Genomic DNA, 23594 nt, shown 5'->3' on the forward strand with positions numbered 1-23594 from the left:
ACTACATGCAACATAGGGGTGTGCATGAACCCAGTTTGATTCGCCTTGAACAGGGCTGGTTTGGTGGCTCGATCGCAAACCAAACCAGATGTGCAGTAGCCGGAACTACCTGCCGCCGTGCAGACATCTTGCTAAAAGAGGAAATGCACCTGCTTGGGCTGCAGGGAGGGCGGTGGGGGGGCAGCCGTACCGGCAGTCACACTGGGCAGGTAAGACCCTTTAACTACCTTTCTCACCGCCCCTCTCTGCTGCCCCTTAGAGTTTCCCAGGACCCCCACCAGAAATCCTCACCAGATTCCCCTTTACAAATAAAGCCACTCGAACCACCAAATCGGTTCGGACCGGACCTGCCAGTCAGTTCAACTGAATCAGTTCAGCAACACACCATTCAGTTTAAATTCAATCTGAATTTGAACCAAACCATTATTTTTGGTTCGTGCACACCCCTAATGCAACACAACCACCACCACACTTTCTAAGAGTTTTAGCAGTTTGGGGGGGAAAGAGTTGCTGCTATTCTTGCTGTTGTTGTTTGGGAGATAATTATTTTTGAAGAATGGAAACAAAAAAATTATGGTGAATTAACTTTAAAAATAATTCAACTGAAAGATAAGGACAGAAAATCAGCCACCCTTGAGGCAGATCTTTTGGTTTCATTTAAGCGGAGGCCTTCAAGTGGTAATGTGGTACATGGATTGGTTTAGTCCAATAAAGAAGAAATGGACAGATCTAAGCAACTCTGTACCCATAAAGAAAAGCATGCTAAATAGGTTGTTAGTTTTGCATCGTCACTGGGGACTTGTGGAGAATCAGTTCATATAGAGGCATCAAAACTGGTAGTTCTTTATTTTGATGTTTTCCACAATTGAACTTTTTATGCAAGTTATTTCACGAACAAAAAGCCTGTTTCCCATTTCTATGCCTTAGTCTGGAAAGTTAATAAAGGGGATTTCATCCCAAAGGTGTGCAAATTTTGCAAAGTATCATTTATCTTGATTTGTATTTAGATCTCTCTATGCAACACTGCTAATCGGTACAAAAGAACACATCCTTGGCTGGCATCTCCTTGCAGCATCTCCTTGCATTATCCGTTTTGTGTACTCTAGCTTAAAGCCCTTTCATGATGAAATCAAAGATGGTAGCGGTTAACATGAAAGAGATGCTAGCAAGGATTGCCAAGCACGCAGTTTTGACAAATTAAAGCTACCTAGTAGGTGTGTTGCGTTTGCTGTTGAGCCGTTACTGGAGAACTCATTGCTTGAAGGCAAGGCAAGCCCATAATGAATATTCTGCCTTAATCTTCCCACTCCCATGCAACCGAGCCCAGCTCTCCAAACACATATAAGGAGAAATCTCCCACTCCCACATCACAGGGGGCTCTTGGTCTCCTTCAGTCTCTGCTCTTCTCTTCCTGCTTCATAACCTTGCTATCCTAATTCTACTCCTCCCAAGGATCCAAAATGAGTCGGCAATTCAGCTCCAGATCATATACAACAGGTGGAAGGAGAGGATACTCTGTTTCTGGCAGTGGCTTCAGAGTGAGCAACAGCTCGAGTTCCATGGTTCCAGTTGGAGGAGTGGGAGCTTTCAGTGGCGGCTTTGGCAGCAGAAGTCTCTACAACCTTGGCGGAAGCAAGAGGCTATCCTTTGGCCTAGTTTCTGGTGGTGGCGGAGGAGGCAGTCACTTTGGAGCAGGTTTTGGTGGAAGAGCCTTGGGTGGGGGTTTAGGGTTCAGCAGTGTTAGTGCAGGTTATGGAGGTTATGGTGGTGGCGTAGGCTATGGTGGTGGGGTAGGCTATGGTGGTGGTCCAGGCTTTGGTGGCGGTGTTGCCCATGGCAGTCATATTGGAGGCTTTGGTGGTGGTGGTGGTGGATGTGCCATTTCAGGCCCTGGGCTCTGTCCAGCACCAGGTCGTATCCATAATGTTATTGTTAACAAGAGTCTACTGGCTCCTCTGCACACGGAGGTGGATCCTGAGATCCAGAGGGTGCGGGTGCAAGAGAGAGAACAGATCAAGACCCTCAACAACAAATTTGCCTCCTTCATTGACAAGGTAATGATGGGGTAGAGATACATGTCATATTACAAAAGCAAATATGAGGAGGAAATCGTGCTTTTATGATATTTTAAAGCAGGAGAAGGCTTTGCTTGAAATAAAAGTGGCTAAAGTCATGCTGTTTCAATCTGTAGATGTCTTCTGAATGCATAACAGCATAAGGAGGACAGGATAATTAGGCCCTGAACAATAAAATGTAGGTCTTCTGCAGGTTATAATTCTAGGGCAATGACCAATGAGTTCCAACTACTGGATGCAAATTTAGGCTAAATGTTAGGAAGAACTTCCTTCCTAATTGCAAAGTTAGTTCAGTAATAGAATTAGCTGACTTTAAGAAGTCTGTAGAATGAATCATCCATGGAAGGTTGGACAGGCACCTGCCAGGGAAATGATAGGGATTTAGGAATAGGATATCTTGTCTTAGAACAATGATGGGTTTTCTTCCATCTTGGATTCCTTTCATCTATAAATATGCACAAAGATAAACTATATTGTACCACATCTCACATAATTTAGAGGATGATCTGTAGGCTGCTAAAACAGGCATATATGCACTCTGGGTGCTTTAATTCCATGGTCATTGTGTGCCATTTCCCATGAACTCATTATATTTAAGTGCAAGTAAGGTAAATGAGTAGCTTCTGGGCTGCACTGTTGGTCATGGGACCTTAATAGCAATAGCAATAGCACTTACATTTATATACCGCTCTATAGCCGGAGCTCTCTAAGCGGTTTACAATGATTTAGCATATTGCCCCCAACATTCTGGGTACTCATTTTACCGACCTCGGAAGGATGGAAGGCTGAGTCAACCTTGATCCCCTGGTCAGGATCGAACTTGTAACCTTCTGGTTACAGGGCGGCAGTTTTTACCACTGTGCCACCAGCGGCTTAAAGACTTGATTCGAAGACGTGCTAACATGCTTAGAAAAAGTCATACATAACGTACCATTATATCAGCATAGGAGAGAAGAGGTTAAGCTTAGTGTCAGAGTACATGTTTAATATCTCAAGTTTAGTCTAATGTAAGAGCTGGGAAAGATCTCTGAGATGCTCTGAGATGAGTTACTGATGATATTTAGATTGACTGTTGGTTTGACTGTAAATAAGGCCTTGAATAAAGCAGCTCCTTTAAAACAAAATGTTACACTGACATTGTATGGTATTCAAGTGTTGTGGGTAACTTTATTGACAAATTGATGATCAGAATGACAATAATATTTACTTGTTAGAAGAATGTGCCTTTTAGCTGTAAATCATTTAACTGCTGAACAGTCATTCTGCTTTAGAGCAAGTGGTTTGAGACATGTTTTATCTTTCCTTTTCATAACAGAATTTATATTCTTAATGTTGCTGAGATGTATTTGAAGGTAGTCCACTTTGACTTTAAATGATAATATATTTTATGCAGTAGGTGTTCATGAAGTTGAGCATACTGGGTAAAATTGGTATATAACATTTATATTCTGCCTTTCTTCCATCATGGGACTCAAGGAGGCTTACATGGGGCAACATGCTAGTTATCTGAATGCAGATAGGTTTAAAAACAAAACAAAACTGGGGGAGCATTCAAATAGCCATTCCACTCCTCCCAACCCCAGCTGTAGGCAAACACCATATAATCAGTTTCTTTACTTTCTCCTCATGGGATTTTTCTGTGTACATCTTTCATTGTTTGTGTAGCTCTCCTCTGAACCCTTTAAGATGTGTCAAAGTCCTCAGAATGGAAGAACTCCAGCTGTCTTAATGTAAATGTAATGTCTTTTGATGTCTCTTAAAAACATATGCATCCCTTGCCTTGTCAGTTTCACGCCAAGCACTCATTTAAAGCATTCCCCTTCAGGGTATTCCATACTGCTTTCCAAACTGTTGACTGATTCCTTTAACAACATAATCAAATACAGCTTCAGCCTGATTAATGTCATAACTTTTCAGTTTCAAAATGAAAACTAACTCAGTAGGATTGATCAAACGAACTAGAGAGAAACCTGTTCTATTCAGAACAATTTAAACCAAAGCTATTGAGTGAAGAAATGGTAAAAGGATTTCATTAACCACTGTCCTGATGAAGGAACTGTTACAATGTTATGCACAGTAAGGCAGGAAACTCCATGCTATGGGTTGGAGCCACATGTGATTTGCTACGACTGTTTGATTTAAACAACTAAATATAAACATTTAAATTTCAACATTTTTTGAAATGTTAAATTTTGAATGTCTGCAAAATTTATATTTTAGTCTGCTTAGATTCTTGCTACATTGGGGTTGCTAAAAGTAGGTGGAGCAGGCAAGAGGTAGACAGACTTTGTGTGTGGTGAGTCACTGCTGGAGATGAAGATAAAATGAATGGAAGATGGAAGTGGAGATCAAGTGGTTGGGTCTCGTGTCTTCTTGCCATATCAGGACTCTAGTATGTAGCTCTCAGGCTTCCCAAAAGTGGATTGGATTTGTTGTTGTTGTTGTTGTTGTTAAAGGAGTGCACTGGTGGTTTTGAATGTACCAATGTGGGATTTGGTCCTCAAGAACTTTGGGATGTGGTATGCTTCATCCACAATTATGTGAAACGTGTTTTTCAAAACTATTTCCCAAGACCAAAGGTTCAAGGGAAACAGCCACCATGATTCTTACAAGGTTCTCTATCCACCCAGCCAGGATCAACCAGAGCCTCTGGCTTCCCAGGTCTATGCCATCACTGTCCCATCCCATATAATTTCATCCAGATTCTTGATGGAGGCCAGTTGCAGTAGCTTGCAACCTGTTCCAAACAATTGTGCTCATCTGGAGTATTAGGTGCCAATTCTGAGATCAGCTTCAGACTACCATGGGATCAAGAGGGGTAGTTCCCAATGCTTCATGTTCCTTCAAGACAAGGACACATCTGGAATTCATCCTTTGCATCTCCTCCAATCCCCGGAAGCTGTGCTTCTCTGAACAGGAAGATGCAAGGGCTGCATTTTGGACATGACTTTATTGTGGAAGGACAGGAGGCGTTCAGAAACCCCAAAATTCCTGTTCCTTCACAGGGAGTAACATCCAAAGCCATTTTCAGCTGGCTGTATAATACAGTGGGGCCATTCACATGATCGGGTGGGAAGAGGCTGGTCCAACTCACCTTCCCTCCTCCAGATGATAGCTGAAATGTTGCTGGGAGAATGGATCACACTCCCAGATGATCCCAGAGCATGGATCATACGTCCCAACCTCCATATATCCCACAATGCACCACATAATGTGTGTGGTGCATTGGGGGATTCCCCCCAGGAGATGGGCACTCTAGGCACCTGTCTGTATCCACACGATCCTAGAATACAGACCCTGAATACAGCCCCAGTGAACACACAGATCCTAGAACCCGGGTTAAGGGCTTGCTCGAGCCTTTAATCCCAGCTAAAAACTGTGTTTAAAAGCTGGGCTAGACTGATCCCAGCAGTTCTCACACACAGCCTAACCCAGGTTGGGCTTCCCTAGCCTGGTTAGGATGCACGTGAGAACAGCCTCAGTGTTTGCCCCTTTCCAGTGTTTCCTAGGTGTTTTGATTTTTCCCTTCTTTGAACAGAATCAGCTTCTCCCATCAACACACTAACCCAGAGGTTTTCCCCTCCTCTTTCTCCCCTCAAAATGTGTGGAGAGCTCCAGCTCACTGGAGGAGGACTGGAGAAGGACCTTCTACCTGCCACAGAGCAAGCAAAGATTCCAGAGTCCCTTCATCTGGAAATGGCACTATACCTTTGTGCCAAACTTAAAAATCATTAGTGTATTAATTCTTACAACATCCCTCCAGGCTAAGTTACTTATTGCTATCATTGTTGTTTTACAGATCAAGGAGCTGGTTTTGAAATAGATAATGCCTTGCCCAAGGCCACCCAGAGAGTCAAAGTCAAAGGAGGCAGTCAGTTCCCACAGTTTAAAACCCAGAATTCTATATACTCTCACTGAAGTGGTTCACTTCTATAATCAAGCACAGCCCTGAATATGGAAAGAAAAACAACTCCAATTTTCTAATAAAGATTCCCCACTAGTTAGGGGAGAAATATATATTACTTTTGCTTACTCAAATGAACTTTGACAAGATCTTAATTAAAAATGAATGCAGACTTTAAACTGGTTTTCTAAATGTACTTCAAGTGTTAGGTACAACATAAATACACAAAAATTGCTAAGTGTTTTCTTTTCCATTCTGTTAGATTTAATAATTATATTTTATCTTTGTATTCATTTTTAAACCTTTTATGTAAGCTGCCTTGGATGCCATTCAGTAGAAAGGTAGTATATACATATGTTAAAATTAAAATAATAAAATAGTCCAAAGGAGACTTGTGGATTTTTAAGGGACAGTTAACCTTTGGAAGGTTTTGTAATATACCCCAAAACAAAACAAGGTGAGTTTGAGGCAATGCTCAACTCTTGTCCTGTTCTATGAAGAAAAGTGGGACAAAGGAAAAAAGAAGGCAAGAGAGCCACATAGGGATTGGGTGGTGAAAAACAGAGGGTTACTTGATACTCTGATTCTCCCCTCCCCACCCCAGTAACCAATCCAAGGATGTAATACATGTCTGACTGCATTATGTGGCCTGGAAACAGAAGGAGACTGGCAATAGAGCCAAAAGGAATGGGTGGGAGGTGTATCTTGAAAAAATATATAAATTTATATTCTACTAGCACATTCTTCCCCCACTCCATAATCTCCAATAATAGATGCTCTTGTGTGTAAATTAAAATTTAAAACTTAACATTTGCTGTCTTAAAATATTACCACTGTGACTTATTTACAACTTTTCTCAAAAGTTTAAAAATTAACACTGTAAATTTTTAGAAAGCAAATCTTTCAAAAGCTGGTTTTGAGATGTCAAGTAGTATTGATTTGGCGGGGGTGGTGGTGAAATTTCAGTTTTGACTTAACTGGCCTTTTAAGAGCTGGCCCAAATGTACAGGTGCACTCATGGTGACACAGTCCTCTCATAGGATTGTACCACCCCATAACACACATTGGGGATACTTTGACACCGGGCCACTTTCAAACCAACACTGATCCCTTTGTTCTTTCCATATATGGGGAAGCTCCATGTGTGAATTGACTCCACCTTGCTCTCTAGAATAACCACTGATCTCTTCTCTCCCCCTGCCCCCATCCACTGTGTTTTAGGTGAGATTCCTTGAGCAACAGAACAAAGTGCTGGAGACAAAATGGGACTTGCTCTACCAGCAGGGCTCTCCAGCCCTGAGGGACAATCTTGAGCCCCTTTATGAGGCTTACATTGACAATCTCCGAAGGCAGCTGGAAAGCCTTGTCAGTGATAAAAACCATTTGGACATTGAACTGAAGAACACACAAGAGCTTGTGGACGATTTTAAGAACAAGTACGTGAGGCAAAAATATATCCCCACTTTTTGCATTACCTGCTTGCCTGCTCGCCACCATTTCTTTTTGCAATCTCGCTTTCCAGTAAAACTGGCAAGTGCAGGTGAAAACCTTGCAAATTTCACTCATGCCTGCCAGCTTTTTGTAACTCAATGTGTCCAAGTGGTCTTAGAATTCCAATGATAAGGATTACCCAGTTCCTCAAGAAATCTATTGCCCTGCTCTTGCCTCCAACATCACAGCAGCTGTGTAGTCTCTTCAGTACACGGTCACTTAATTGTGCCATGCGAGTCAGTGAGGCTGTTCTCAGAACATGAGCTGCCTGGGTTACCCTCCACTCCCAACTACCCAGACCTGCAGAGCCCGACCTCTCTACCTGGCTATTTACAGAGGTGAAATGAACCGATGGTTCTACCTCAGCAGGAAATAGTGTGTGCAAATCGTCCCCTCTGGGCTCCCCCGGCCCAGCCCACCAGCATTTTAGACAGCGAACTGGGCGAAAGGAGTGGCTGTACAGAGCAAAGTGGATGCTCTACTGAGAACAGGTGCTCCGCTGCTCACATGGTGCATTCTGGGATATGGGAGGACTTCCTACTCCTGATCCTACTTTGGAACTCTGCTGCAACACTACTTGTGTGGGCACGTGGCATGGTGGACTCCAAGGGAGCTGCTGCTCATGTGGGGGGAAGGCAGGTATGCTTCTGTCTCCTGCCCCTCAGCCCTCTCCAGCCCCCTAGCTAAGATTGTGTGCATGACCTTCGTGTGATCCTGCAGATAGCACATTGGGGTAAAGCTCTTTGCTGAAGGATGGAGCTTCCCGCAAGGCCCTAGGGCAAATCACTGACTTATAGGGTTGTTCTGAAAATAAACAATAATAACTGTAAAATACTTTATAGCCTAAATAAATAAATAAATTAATAATGATGATGATGCAATAATCCTTCCAACAGATATGAGGATGAAATTAACAAACGCACAGCTAGTGAGAACGACTTTGTGGTCCTCAAAAAGGTGAGTGTTGTTGGACTGAGGAAATGCAAAGCTAGAATTACAGTTCATTCTTATTTCGTGTCAGATACACATCCTGAATCTAAGTATGTGGACTCATGTGCCTGTCTGCAAGGCCAGAGTAATGCCATTGTGAATGTCAGAAACAATTTGGAGATCATCACTATTTATCAAGGAATTTTGATATAGCCTCTACTGATTGTCAGCATTCACCACAAAAAAGGTCTTCAAAATGCTGACGGACTTAAATTCTTGATATTCACTGTCACAGTAATACCTGTGGAAACCCAGGCAGCATAATAGTTTGTTGTTTCAATGATGGAGAAATGTAATAAAATGCCATGCATATCTAAACTAGCAAAATTTCTAAAGCTAAAATGTTCAAATTCTGATTGCAAAATTGGATTTTTGAGGGATATTTTTTATGAAACAGAAGCCCCAATGGTAGCTTCCCCCTTGGAGCAAATAGCAGCCATGCAGAGGGTGATCTGGATCAGGACCACAGCAGGGGAAAGGGTTATATCCCCTTCTCTTCTCATATGACAGTCCCAATCCTGCCCCTGTCCCCATGGCTGCTATATAGGAAACCAAAAAACAAGTACACAAGGGCATGTTTGATGTAAACATGTAGTTTGGCCCCAAGTCTTAGGATTCATTCTGAATCACAAGGTATGTTCACACCAATCAATTTCCAGACAGTTTATTCTGCTGTAGACCACACTAATACTGTATATCCTGTAGTCTTGCAAACATTGTTCTGCTTCAGTGAGCAAGCCTGCTCTGTTCTAATGATGCTGAATAGTGACTTTATGTTTCTTCCTAAGGATGTGGATGGCTCCTACATGCATAAGGTGGATCTGGGATCCAAGGCAGATTCCTTAATGCAGCACATTCAGTTCTTAAGAGCACTATTTGAAGTGGTAAGGGTCTTTTCCTCCCTATTAATAATAAAGGATTTTTTAAAAAAATTAACATAATAAAATCCTTTTCTTTCCTCCTCTTAACAAGCAGCAAATACTGGTGTTAGAAACTGTGAGTTGTAAAGGCCAAGCAGAAAGGCTCTTCACTTGATAACTGAAACATTTACAATTCCCACAGGAACTAGCCCAAGTACATGAACAGGTCAAAGAGACCAATGTCGTCCTGCAAATGGACAACAATAGAGATCTGGATCTGAACAGCATCATCTCTGAAGTCAAAGCTCAATATGAAGACATTGCCAATAGGAGCCGAGCTGAGGCAGAGGCTTGGTACCAAAGCAAGGTAAGATTGAATGAAGGTTCTTAATAGAGGAGGCACAAGGTTTCACCAACAGCATTTGAAATGTCAAAAAGGTTAGAATTTCAAGAATTCTAGAGGCGAGGGGAATTAATTCAATTTTGTGTTCCCATGTGACTTTTGGAATAGTTCAGAAACTTGACAGCGAATTTATGAACTATTCCAAAAGTCACATTGGAATACAAAATTGATTTCATTCCCCCCACCTCTGGAATATCAGGATCACTGAAATGTGCCACCATAGCAAATAGCTTGCAATCAAAACATTAAATCCAAGCACAGGATTTCAGAAAGAGAGCCAGATTTCTTGGGTAGCTTTTTATTTTAAAATTTATGATTCCAAATAAGTTGATTATGTGTGAATTCAAATCTAGTTATTTCACATTAATCTTTCCCGTGGTTACTCATCATCAAAACAATTTTCTTTAGCCACTGGTTGCCTACAGTTCATTCCTAATTATTTAGGGAAATACCTTGAATATCTCGTCATGCAAAATTAGCCACAGTGGATCAAAAACCTCTTTGGAACATAATAGTACTTTGTGTTCATTTTTGGGCCACAGAAATAGTTGAAATATTAATATTTATCTGTTTGTAAAATTATGTCAAATTTTGGTTAATAACACGGGAGGCCATTTCCCCCTGGTCTCTTTCCAAACTACTTGGGTAATATATGCATGATGGGACTATTTTGGTCGGGGTCAATTATATGGTTTCTTCCTACCTGAATATTAGCACCTTCCCAGCCAGTCAGTGTTCAGTGACAGGGGAGGGGGGAGAAAGGGGGCAAACTATGCCCCCTGCCACGAGAACTGCATCTATGGTTGCCTACTTCACACATTACATTTCCTTACCTGAATGCATGTTCAGAGACAGAGAAGACAACTCCCACAAAATATATATGTGGAGTGGCCCTTTGTTGCTGTAACTGCTAAATTCTTGTCACTTGTTTAGAAAATAGGAAGCTGAAGGTGTGCTGTGGTTGGGTACCATCCAGAATGTTCCCGTTTTCAGGCAGTGTGGAAATGTATTTACCCTTTATTTATAAGGTGGCAATAAGCTATCTGATCTAAACGGGGCAAACAAATGACACCTAGCCTGGTACCACTGACTATTTTGTGGGTCATCTCGGAGAGACCATGTTACTCCTTTGCTGATGGAGTTATACTGGCTGCTGATAGGTTTCCAGGCAAAATACAAAGTGCTAGTTATATAAAGCCCTAAACAGCTTAGGTCCTGGGTATTTAAAAGAGCGTCTGCTTCGCTACGAACCCCATCGCCCATTGAGGTAATCTGAGGAGGTCCATCTCCAGTTACCGCCAACTCATTTGGTGGTCACACAGAGATGGGCCTTCTCAGACGCTGCCCTGAGATTGTGGAATGCGCTCCCTGCTGAGTTATGATTGTCCCCATCTCTGGCTATTTTTTTAAAAAAACATTTGAAAACCTTTTTTTTTACCCAAGCCTTCTCAGGTTTTTAATTAAAAATACTGTTTGTTAATTTTATGGTTTTTAAATTATTGTATTGTTTTAACTTTTATATGTTGCATTGTTTTAATTTTTATCTATGTTTTAATTGTTAGCGGCCCAGATTGTATGTTTGGGCAGGATATAAATTAAATTAAATAAATAAATAAATAAATAAATGTTTTATGTTTTTGAAAAGAACTTATGACAGATCTGCTGACTGCAACTTTGTTTGTGTTTAATAGTTCCAGGAACTCCAAACGACAGCTTTCAAACATGGTGATGAATTGAAATCCACCAAAGATGAAATTGCAGATTTAAGCAGGAATGCCCAGAGACTTCGCTCTGAAATTGAAATTGTGAAGAAAGCAGTAAGATATCATTCCCCCCACCCCATGACCTTGCAGTTGATCTTAGTTAGGGCAACCAATTGACTGAGGCAACAAGAAATTTCATGAAGTTCAAGGTTTCATTTCTTATAAAGAGATGTATAAACCTAGGACAAGTTGACCCCTTCCTGGAGATGTGTCATGAAGTTCCCAAGATACCCTCACCAAGTCCTTCTAGTCTTTCCTTTGAGGGCGGGGGGAGGGAGGACATACAGCCAGCAACAGAGCATCAGAAGGAAGGAAAGATGGATGAGGAGAAACCAGTGCAAAATATTTCAGCCAATGTGGCAAGAATCTTTCCCTGGGATTTTAGTGTGAAGAACTAGTGTAGAGTTGAGATGCTGAATCACTGATGGGCTAGCCACAGGGTATCAAGAACAGATCCAATCTCTGCATACATCTCCTTTTCGGTGTATGCCTTTCATTTTGACCCATCCCTTCCTACAGACAATGTTCTTCTGGACAGAAGAAAAATACTAACCATGCGCCCATTGCCCATCGCTTAAAAACATGGGAATTGCTTCCTTAGTTACTGCAAGCAACAGCACTATCAATCAGTGGCGTATCTAAGGTGGGGCAGGCAGGGCACGTGCCCCAGGCGCCACTTGAGGGGGGGTGTGCTATTCTTAATTTTTTTAAAAAAAAATTTTAAATGGCTGCCGGAAAAAAATGGCCACCATGCATGCTCAAATGGCCTCTCTGAGACCCTAGGCCTTGCCAGGCCTTGCAGAGGCCATTTGAGCATGCACGGTGGCCATTTTGTTTTCAGCTGCCATTTTTTTTCAAAAAAAAATTTTTTTTAATGGCCACCGCACATGTTCAAATGGTCCCTACAAGGCCCTAGAGGCCAGCGGGGGGAGAGGGAACCTTTGCAGAACCCCACACACATGGCCTTTAGGAAGCCCCCCAAAGGGGCTACAGGTAATTTTTATATATATATATATATATATATATATATGTCACTGTACACATATTTAGTTTGGCACTAAGTACAGAGAATCAGGGCTTGTGAATACTGAGCTGAAGCTTATGAGCTAGGATTGTATTCATTTGCTCTTACTTTGCTTCTTGTGATAAGTGAGTTAAATGCAATGTCTTAATAATATGGCTATTAATGGTGAGTTTGTCTTTGAATCAGTGTGAAATCCTTAGTATTAAGGCCCACTGGGAGTTTCTTGCTCTCTTTCTCTCATTTTAACTGTCTTTCTGAAATACTAGAATATATTCCAAGTAGAGAAACAGTTTACTCTGCATATCCTTTAATTATTTTCAGAGTATCTGGAAAAGTCAAATTCTCCATTTATTTTTAAAACTTATGCAATAGCAATGCTGCAATGCATAGTAGAGAATTAGACAGACACTTCTGTTTAGTTTTCCAAGTACACCTCCACATAATATTTGGATATTTCATGAGCCCCAGCATACTGAAATTCGTAGTCTTCTAGCATTTTTTGGTCTGGCTATGTCCACTGCTAAATAGTTTTTGAAATATTAAAAGATTAATGAACTTGACTTGTATTTTTCAGCTGATATTATGGTAAAGTTATCTGAAAGATGGGTGTCAGATGTTTGGACAGAGGGCGCAATTTCAGTGCTTGCCCTAGGCGCTATTTTCCCTAGATACGCCTCTGCTATCAATTCATGTGGCAGCATTAGGCGGGCAGTGAACTACAATGATGGACTGTTCCTTTCAGGGCTGGGACCTAGGACTAAGGGTCAGCTATCCATTAGGTGGGTGGGGCTAGTCATCAGGCAGCTTCAGTGGGAGTTGTGCTATCAAAATGGGCAGAGCCCACAAACCACTTGACATTCAGCATACCGATACAGGGTTGCTCAGGCAATTGTCACCCTTGTAACTTCTCCCTATTTGGGAGCAGTGCTTGGAAAGAGGTAAGATGTCAAGCCATGTGATTAATGTCCAATATATAAAGAAGACCTTCCTCCTTTTCTTCCTCAGATCAATAGCTTGCAGTCTTCCATAGCAGAATCTGAGCAGCGTGGAGAGCTGGCCCTCAAAGATGCTCGGACAAAACTCCTAGATCTGCAGACTGCCCTCCAGACTGCAAAGGACAAACTGGCTTGCCTATTGCGCGATTACCAGGAACTGATGAATGTGAAGCTGTCCTTGGATATTGAGATTGCCACCTACAGGACACTGCTGGAGGGAGAAGAGTGCAGGTAAAGCACTGTGAATTGGAAGGTGGATTTGGAGTGTAACCAGGTGACATAGAACCACCCATACTACTGTGGGGCTCTAAACCACCGAGCAATGGTGGTGTTCAAGAGAGAAATACCAATACTGCTAACTTATGAAATTGCACACCATGCACTACTTCCATTGGAAATAACAGAAGCAGTATGCAACATGCCATCACACAAGAGTCAGCAGTATCGGTACTGCCCCCTTGTGCAGCACCATCACCGGGTGATTTAGAGCCCTGGAGCAGCACGGGTAGTTCTGTACCACCTGCATTATGCTGCAGGACATGTCAGTCAGTGTAACTTATGTCAGAGTATACATGCATAATATTGGGCTTTTCATTGCTTACTGTAAATGTATAAAAAGATAAATGATGACATTCACCTAAATATGTCAATAATAAATTTCCAATTTATAAAAGTTTGAAGGGAAGGAAAGAACTTATATATTTTTGGAAATCCCCAAGAAGATTGTCAACATTCCTAGTGGAAAGCTGCGAATCAGCACATTTCTGATTTCAGCACACAATCTGGGCAGGAGGAAGCCAAGGGGAAATTCAAGAGATCTATTTAGAGAGCATACAAGCCAGAGATCTGGGATGTATATATGTGCATTCGCTACAATGCTCCTCCAGAAATTTTTCTTAGCCTTAAACTTTCCATTTATGGTGTTTCCTTCCAGTTCACATACTTCCAAGTTTTCTTAGGATGACCTATGGGGGTAGGTGAAGAAGTATTGCTGAGATGTGTATAGACAGATCACATCATATTTAGTTCCCTACTAAATAAACCAATAAGAATGATAAGGGATTTGCATCAAGCTGATCTAGCAGGATATCATTTCAATGTGTTATTTCTTCTTTCTTCCATTAGGATGTCTGGAGAGTTGCAGACCCCTGTCAACATCTGTAAGTATATATACAGTATTTAATCATTGTATTAGGAAGTCAGCTCTCTCTTTTTGGTCTACTGACAGTTGGAGATCTCTGATATGATTTTCCAACCCCACAGCTGTGATTAGCAGTTCCAGCACCATCAGTGGTGGTGGTGGAGGAGGAGGAGCAGGAGGATACGGAGGGGGAAGCGGAATGAGTGTTGGAGCTGGAGGTGGAAGTGGATTCGGCATTGGCAGTGGAAGTAGATACAGCACTGGAGGTGGATACAGCGTTGGAGGCGGAACCGGAGTGAGCCTTGGCGGGGGAGGTGGTGGTGGACACGGCCACATCAGTGTCGGAGGAGGAAGAGTGAGCCGATTTAGTAGCGGAGGCAGCCTCAGTGGTTCTGGGAGCATCACTGGCAGTGGATATAACTACGGAGGCGGCAGCTCAAGTGTGAAGATCGTATCATCCACAAGCAAGAGAATAAGCAGCTAAGGTTTAAAAAAAGTGTGCCCCATTCACTGCTTCAAGAAACACGAAATCTTCCCCAATTACACCCCCCCTCCAATACATAATACATTTTTACTGTTAACTATCCTCTGCAAGCATCCTCCTTCAACACTGAAATAGGAAGAAAATGGCAAATAGGCCACAGTCTTCAGGTTTTTAATGTCACTCTCCGGGCTGGAACACAATTAGCGTGGCTGGGGACCGCTTACAGGTACAAAGGCACCCTTTGTGTGCTACAACTGTTGTAAGGCAAGAAAGGGAAATGGAGGCTCTGTGCTGAATGATACTCTGCCATCCCATGCCTCTGTCATCCATAAATAACATCTGCTCCGTCTGCATTCTCGGAGACTCTGACCCAATCTTGCCAGGTCCACATTGATATAGCATGTAAAGTTGTTGTTGTTCCTCTTCCTCCTCCTCCTCCCCTGTGGCCTTATTTTACATATTCTGCAGTCCAGATGTTAAAGGTTTGGCCATCCCTGCCGGGATCAGTAATAGAAACTTCTGCATCTGTACGTCTGTCAGTCAGACAGCTTTTAAAATGGAGGACACTTGCTTAAAAAGAAAGGCTTGAATTAAATTTTTAAAATTGAATGAACCTATGAACGTTTGCTCTGGAAGAGAAAGATTTTTACCTCAGATAAGTTTTTTCCAAAGCAATTCATCCTGAGGTAATGATTGTCTATTGCAAATGTTTCAAGCAGACAATCAGGAAGGAAGTCACATCTAACTATGCGTGTGTCAGTTTTATACCAATTAAGCTGTAATGTCTTCTCCCAAATAATCCTGTTGAAGCTGATGAGGATGTTGAGAATTTTCTGTTCCAGACCTGTAGCTCCCTCAGAGCAGTAGAACTCCCAGAATTCTCTGGAAATGAAATTGCTATTAAGCCACTTTTAGTCTGCTGTGTAGTTATGGCCATCTGTCACAATGATGACCAATTCTAAACAGCAACCTTATAGGAATCTACAATGACTTATTTTTAAATTTTAGCACGGGGAAAAGCTGGCATGGGGAAAAGCCAGCATCCCTTTCTCAGCCTTTTTAGAATTCAATAGAATCTGAAGTTAGACCCTTTTGGTAGACCAAACGGTTTACAGCTTCCTTCCATGCCTAGGGTTAGAGGAAATCACTTTTAAGAGAGATAAAGCTGCTGTGATTTTAACATGCTGAACTTTTAACACATGCTTGTTTCTAGTCAAACAAGTTTCAGAGATTTGGGAAGCACCACAAAGCCCTGAAAAATCTGTTTACCAGAGGCAAAAATAGAAGTATACACACTGTGGGCTACCATGTATCCATCATAATCACTTCAGCAGTGTCAACTTATTTCTAGATAGATACTCCTATGAGTACCTGTTTTGCAAATATGAAATATAGAACAGGCCCTTGGTATTATCAATTCCTGAGTTTCCAGTGCACTGAAGAGGAGTGGAGGAAGTTCCCACCATATGTATTATCAGAAGTATCATATGTATTATCAATAGATATAAGTTTCTGAAGCAATTTGCTTGAGCACACTAGTCATCTTTGTCCCCTCCCTTCCACATTTTGGAGCAAATGTGTCTGTCACTTTTTACAAAAATAAAAAAATAAAAATCCCCCAGCTACAAGTTCTACTTAAAGCAAATAAGACCCAAAGTGAGCTTACATCCATGGTGTTTGCTTCTTAATGTACTCCTTCTGCTTGCGTAGGCAGATGAGAGGGTCCCCTCTCCCCCCATGCTTGTGGTATGTAAAAATTCAAATGGTCTTTGTATATTTCCTTCCACTTTCTTGAGAGTTCTAATATTTCTGGTGTCTTTAATAAAACTGCATTGTGTACAACCTTTGGCTGTGTGCATATGTGTGTTTTGAATTTCAATCACAACTTCAAGAATTTGCCTAGGATAACCTCCTGCAGCTGAAAAAGTGAGGCTGTTCTCACACGCACTCTAACCCAGGCTAGAGAAGCCCAGCCTGGATTAGGCTGTGCATAAGAACCACTGGAATTGGGCCTGATCCCAGTGGGGCAGCACTGCCTAGCCCCACTCTGAAACCCAGCTCTTAGCTGGGGTTAAGGGCACGAGTGAGCTTTTAACATAGGCTCCTGCATCATGTGTTCACTGGGGCTACATTCAGCCCCAGCAGACACAGAAACAGGTGCCTAGAGAGCACCTAGAGGTGTTCTCCCCCCATTGCATAGTGCATGTCACATGGTACATTGTAGGCTAGCTGGAGGACATCATCCCAGCCTCCAGATCTCTGTGCTGCGCCATGCAGATTGGATCGTCTGGGAGCATTGTCCACATTCCCAGCAAGGTGCAGCGCTCATCTGGTGAGAAAGTGAGTTCCACCAGCCTTCCCCTTGCCAGGTCATGTAATGACCTCAGTATCTTCTTAAGGAACTCACTTTAGATGTTAGTCTAATTGTAAACTGCCCTGAGCCATTTTGGAAAGGTGGTATAAAAATCAAATAGATAGATAGATAGATAGATAGATAGATAGATAGATAGATAGATAGATAGATAGATAAGTTGTTCTGTCATACAGTTGGGTTTGTTCTAATGGCCTACCAAGACCCACACATAGAGATGTTTGAACATAAATGACTGGGCCCAACTCAAGTGCTGGTAACCCTAGACACCCTGCCAAACAATATTGATATATGAACATGTGAGTTCAAAAAAGCATTACATTCCACTCCAGGGAAACACCGCCACATGAAGGGAGCAAGCTAGGCCTGCCAGGCCGACCCATCCGTGCTCCTGCACCACGTGGCTCTGCCACCTGCCACTAAAGCAGAACCTCCCCTCTGGCTTCCCCATTGGATGGATGGTCAGGAGGAAGGGGAAGGAGACAGAGGAAGAGGAGCTGCTCGTGAGAGCAAAGTGTGCTGAGCAGAAGTTCCTCCCTAGAACTTCAGACGCAGAAAAGGTTGTTTGGTCCCCAATTAGTCTGTATTCCTCCTATGCAAAAGAAAAGTTTTTTGCTCCCCAAAATAGTTGCATGTCCTCTATAGAAGTCCCTAGTTGGCTACCTGGGCCATCCTTAGGGCAGGGCGACCCAGGTGATTGCCCCGGCCCCGCACTGGCACAGGCTCCACTCTGGGCACACTGCAGCCTGCCCTGCTCTCTTTCCCAGGCCCAACAATTTATCTTTCCCCATCCCTGCAGCACAGCCAAGAGCTGGCCATTCTTAGTGCCGCGTGGCTTGCCTGTTACTGAAAGGCTCCCTGCATGGTTCACACACGGTGCTACAGCACCTTCCCTCTCCATTGCCACCTCTCAGCTGTTCAGTGGGTGGGTGGGGCTTCCAGAGAGGCCTCTCCCTGAAGCCTGAAGCTTTTCAGTGCCAGCTGGCAGGCTGCTGGCTGCAGGCAGCGGGGGAAGGAGGAAGGAGGAAGAGTGGCCAGTGCTGGCTGCTCATGCCCACCACAGCACTGTGCACACCCTCTGCCGTGCCCTGCCCAGCTTGTGCCTACCAGCAGTCGGACTCCTCAGACCTAATAACAGAAGAATAATGTTATTTCCTTTTTGTGGTTATTACCCCCACCGCCCTTTGGATATTTTTGGAACAGCTTGCCAGAGGGCTTTGATATTGGGCTTTGATAGATAAATATATATGATAAAAACCTCACTCAGTTACTCACAGAATTTACATTGTATGTCATCAGTCAGTATGTTTCTGTAATCATATAAAGTGTTAAGCATGTTTGGGGGCACCACACTTCCCCAAAAGGAACAGGTTCGCAGTCTGGGAGTACTTCTGGATCAACGTCTCTCCTTGGTTTCTCAGGTTGAGGCGGTGGCCAGGGGTGCTTTTTATCAGCTCCGGCTGATACGCTAGCTGCACCCATTTCTCGAGATCAGTGACCTTAAAACAGTGGTACATTTGTTGGTAACCTCCAGACTTGTCTTCTGTAATGTGCTCTATGTAGGGCTGCCTTTGTACGTAGTCCGGAAAATTCAGTTGGTTCAGAATGCGGCAGCCAGGTTGGTCTCTGGGTCATCTCGGAGAGACCACATTACTCCTTTGCTGATGGAGTTACACTGGCTGCCAATAGTTTTCTAGGCAAGATACAAAGTGCTAGTTATAACTTATAAAGCCCTAAATGGCTTAGGCCCTGGGTATTTAAGAGAGTGTCTTCTTCGCTACGAACCCCATCGCCCATTGAGGTCATCTGAGGAGGTCCGTCTTTTTTACTGCCAGCTGAGATTCAAGTAGTAATATCAGTGCTTGTAAAGATTTGTAATGGAATCACAGCCTTGCTATAACATTTAGCACCAAAGAGAGAAGCATCCTTCCATGGATATTCAGAACGTCATAAAGTGTTTTATTTCCTATGATTAAATACATTAGGCATCATACAAGAGAGATTAAACAATCAAGACAAAGCCCTGCCTGTAGCCTTATAATCTACATATGTCATAGTAAAGGTGATTTTATTTAGTTGTCTCATTTACTCTTTGGAGATATTGATCATAGATTCTGTTTTGGAGGAATGGCAAGAATAACAGAGTTCTGTCATGTCTGAGCCAGCCTTCTTATAGGCTGCTAATTAGATTGTTTGCCTCTTTCTGAACAGGAAATATCACTCCCTCTAAGAGCAACGTGGGCAGCCCCTATGTTAAGCCTGTTTTATTTTGAATGGCTTTTTTCCTCTCTCTCTCTCTCTCTCTCTCTCTCTCTCTCTCTCTGTTTTAAATGCTTTTTATTGTTTTACTGTTTTCTTTTTAAATTGTAAGTAGGGTTGTGGACTCATTTAGGGCCAGAAAAGGGGATAGAGTATACACTTCTTAAATGGGGATGCCGACATGCATGGGAGGAATTTCTGTGTAGACAGCCCTCAGGTATGCAGAAAAACATTGTAAAAATAAACCACCTTCCCACCCCACCAACCTTAAGAAGTTCTATGGCCCTTCTCTTTGGGGTTCCAGCAAACTCTGAACAGGAATGTTGGAATGGAGGGCGGGACTCACACCGCAATGTTTTTGTTCTGTTTTTGCGAGTTCCTGTTTGTACTGGTGGCTACTTGGTGGCTAGAACCCCTGCTGACTGAGCAAAGTGGCTCCTTTTAAAGTGATGATTCTCTTACAATTAGCAGAGGGATAGAGCAACTGGCCCTATCCAATCACAGCACAGCATCCTGCCAGTTGCTGCGGCTGTTTTTCTACCTTTATTTTTCTTTTACACTGTGAGTCCTTTGGGGACAGGGATCCATCTTGTTTATTACTTATTGATTCTTCTGTGTAAACCACTTTGAGAACTTTTTCTGATAAGTGATACACAAATATTTGTAGTAGTTGTCATAGAATTTAGAAAGTGTGCATGGCACAACTTCAGAGTCTGCAAAGCTGCTTTTGTTCAGACATGTAATAATGGCCCTGAACTTAGAGTTCATTGCTGGGCCAACTAGCAAACAGGCACCTGAATTCTGAAACAAAGAATGATGGATCTAAACCATCCATTAGCTACAGTAATTCCACTAGCTGGGTCTGATAGTAGGGACACTCTCCTGAGGTTCTTTATGTGTTACTTGCTTGTTCCCCTGCTGAGCAAAGAGGCACCTTTTTAAAGTGGTGATTTTCTTTATTGAGCAGGGGGGGAGCAACTGGCCCTATCCATCCCCAGCACAGCATCCCTCCAGTGGCTGTTGCTGGTGTCTTTTTTATGTTGTGAGCCCTTTGGGGACAGGGATCAATCTTTATTTATTTGTTTATTTTTATTTCTCTATGTAAACTGCTTTGGAAACTTTTGTTGAAAAGCGGTATATAAATATCCATAGTAGTAAGAGCTATAAAGCAACTGTGCAGAGGACAGTGACTAGTTGTTTTGCTTGTTGTTCACATCATGAGCACTGAGCCCAGGAAAACCTGTTCCTATTGTAATCGAAATGGGAACCCATGCCTTCTTTTTTGACACAATTTAAAGAAATTGCTTAAGTGGGTGTCTGCCATACATACTGATAGCAACTTATCAGATGAAAGCCATGCAGTCCAGTTTTTCATTAAGTAATGCCTCTGCATTGCATCCAAGGGGGTTCATTGCATCCTAGGGTGGATTAAATAACCTGTTTACTCCCATTATCTAATCTTTGAAGTTACTTTCCAGCTAAAGGAAATCCAAAGGCAGTCAGTTTTTTGAAGGGCTCCAATGAGTTCCACTATGGAAGGGTGGAATGCAAATGTGATATACGGATAGGGATGTGCAGAACCGGTCCAGCGGTCCACGGTTCAGTGCAGGGGTTTGTAGATCGAACCAAAACACACACACTCCGATTCCATCTGGACTGGAACGAGACCGCCGGGTGCGGTCTGGCAGGTCCGCGAACTTTTTTAAAAAAAATTTAAAATGCAAAAAGTAACTACCTGTAGCCCCTTCGGGGGGCTTGCTGTAGCCGCAGAAGGGTCCACGCGGGTTCCCTCTCCCCCTGCCGGCCTCCCACATCACTGCCATGGTCGGGTAAACATAGTCTTTTTGGCCCTTCCGGGCCTCCGTAAAAGCGAGCAGCAGCCATTTTGCCCGCTGCTGCGCATGCGCAAATGCCGTCTGCAAGGCCTGGCATGGCCTATGGTCTTGCAGAGGGAATTTGTGCATGTGCGGTGGCGGCCAAAATGGTAGCCACTCGTTTTTACGGAGGCCCGAAAGGGCCAAAAAGACTATGTTCACCCCGCCACAGCAGTGATGAGGGAGGCCGGCGGGGGGGAGAGGGAACCCGCGTGGGACACTCACACACACACACACACACCTACCTGTGGCTACAGCAAGCCCCCTGAAGGAGCTACAGGTAGTTACTTTTTGCATTTAAAATTTTTTTTAAAAAAGTACGCAGACTGGTCTGGGAGGGAGATAAGATGGGGGCCAGACCGAACTGGCCCAGTTCCGCTCGAGGCTGGTCCAGCCTCGAATTGAACTGGGCCAGACGGTTCCGTGCACACACCTACATACGGATCTATCCTACTTTGTCTCCCTTTAAACTGCTTCTGGCTCCCTATATTCTGCACTGTGTTGAAACTTGAATAGTGAATCCAAGTTTCATACAGATATTGGTTTATTAAAGGGATTATATGCAGCTCCTTGGCATAACTTTTAATACAGGCCTGCAGCAGCATTTTTGTTAGTCCAAAAGAAGAAAGGGAGGGTCTGGTCTGAGTTGTCCTTAAGGAGACGAGACAGTGTACAATTAATTCACTACCTGAATACAACATGTGCTCAAAGTATAAGTTCCCTTTGTCTCCTTCCTACTGCTCCTGCTCCTGCCTCCATGAGCATTCCTGTGATGCTCCCTCTACTTGGAATATCCAACCACCTGTAAGCTTCTTCCTACTGTCTCCTGACGCTCCTGTCACTGCTTTCCACTCTTCCTTATAAATCTATGACCTCTCTCCCTTACTTTATCTGTCATGCATTCAATTATTTTAAAATCCCCCTTCAGAAGCCTATTCCCCAAGCACCTGCAGTGCAATGGGGGACAGAACAATGGAGGAGGATGAGAGAGAGAGAGAGAGAGAGAGAACACACAAAAGAGCATTAACCCAAAAGGAGATGGAGTTCAGGATGGAAATCTAGGCAGGATAAGCAGCCCAAGGAAACAGAAAGGTCCCAGGAAGGAGATATTGGAACTTCATCCGATTCTTCCTTTGACATCCACCACTCCACCTGTGACAGTGGAGAGGGTCCCCTTAATCTTCAGCCCTTCCCCTGACTCCCTTTTGGTGCTTGCTTACTCCTTATTTGCCATGCCTGTTCTTCTTCTTGCCAATCTTAGCTGGACAGGAGACACCAGAGGGCAGCACCAAAAAACTGAGCCAAAAAAAGAAGGAAGAAGAGCAGGTTGGTGCAGAAAATATGCATTTATTGCCGAATCCCAATGTGTTTCAAGCTATATGCTCTTCATCAAAGGGAAAGAATTAAGTAATAGTGTTCCAAAAGATATCCCTACGTCAGAAACCTCACTGCCTCACCTCTTGCTAAGGCAGGAGATATCTTTAGAAATATTATTTCTTAATTATTTTCCCCTGACTAAAAGCATATAGCTCAAAACGTTGGGATTCTACAATAAATACATATTTTTCTACACCAACCTACTACTCTTTCTTGGGCCTGATGCTGCCATGACAACCTTATTCTACCCACTTTTCCTGAGCCAATTCTTCTCTGGTTTCAGTGCCACTTGCTACCTTAATTCCACCCCATCCCCAACTCTTCCAATGAATTGGTCTTCCTGCATCACAGCATCTAAACTAAATTGTAAGCCGTATAGTCAGGATTCTTTTCATTTGGGTGCAGTATATTACACAGCAAAGAGTTAGACAGTAGGAGTGAAAATACGCATGCTCTCTCCAAGATCACGGTTGACATGGTGGGTGGCAAAAGGGGGAGAAAGGGGTGCAGTATACTTATCTAACTCTTCCCTGAGGCCTTTCCATCTGCTCGGGCTGCTTGTAGTGCCCACAGAATCTAGAAG

General features: G+C 43.1%; 1 protein-coding gene across 1 annotated transcript; it reads left to right on the forward strand.

Moving 5' to 3' along the window:
- Positions 1-1460: 1460 nt before the first annotated feature.
- On the forward strand, positions 1461-15130 carry LOC128344047 (keratin, type II cytoskeletal 4-like). The gene is made up of 9 exons (XM_053293479.1): positions 1461-2054; positions 7201-7415; positions 8367-8427; positions 9249-9344; positions 9523-9687; positions 11415-11540; positions 13516-13736; positions 14631-14665; positions 14769-15130. Exons 1-9 carry the CDS (start codon positions 1461-1463, stop codon positions 15128-15130), a joined length of 1875 nt encoding a protein of 624 aa, XP_053149454.1.
- The last annotated feature ends 8464 nt before the right edge of the window (positions 15131-23594 follow it).

The sequence above is a fragment of the Hemicordylus capensis genome, chromosome 2 (genome assembly GCF_027244095.1).
Source record: "Hemicordylus capensis ecotype Gifberg chromosome 2, rHemCap1.1.pri, whole genome shotgun sequence".
Lineage (NCBI taxonomy): Eukaryota > Metazoa > Chordata > Lepidosauria > Squamata > Cordylidae > Hemicordylus > Hemicordylus capensis.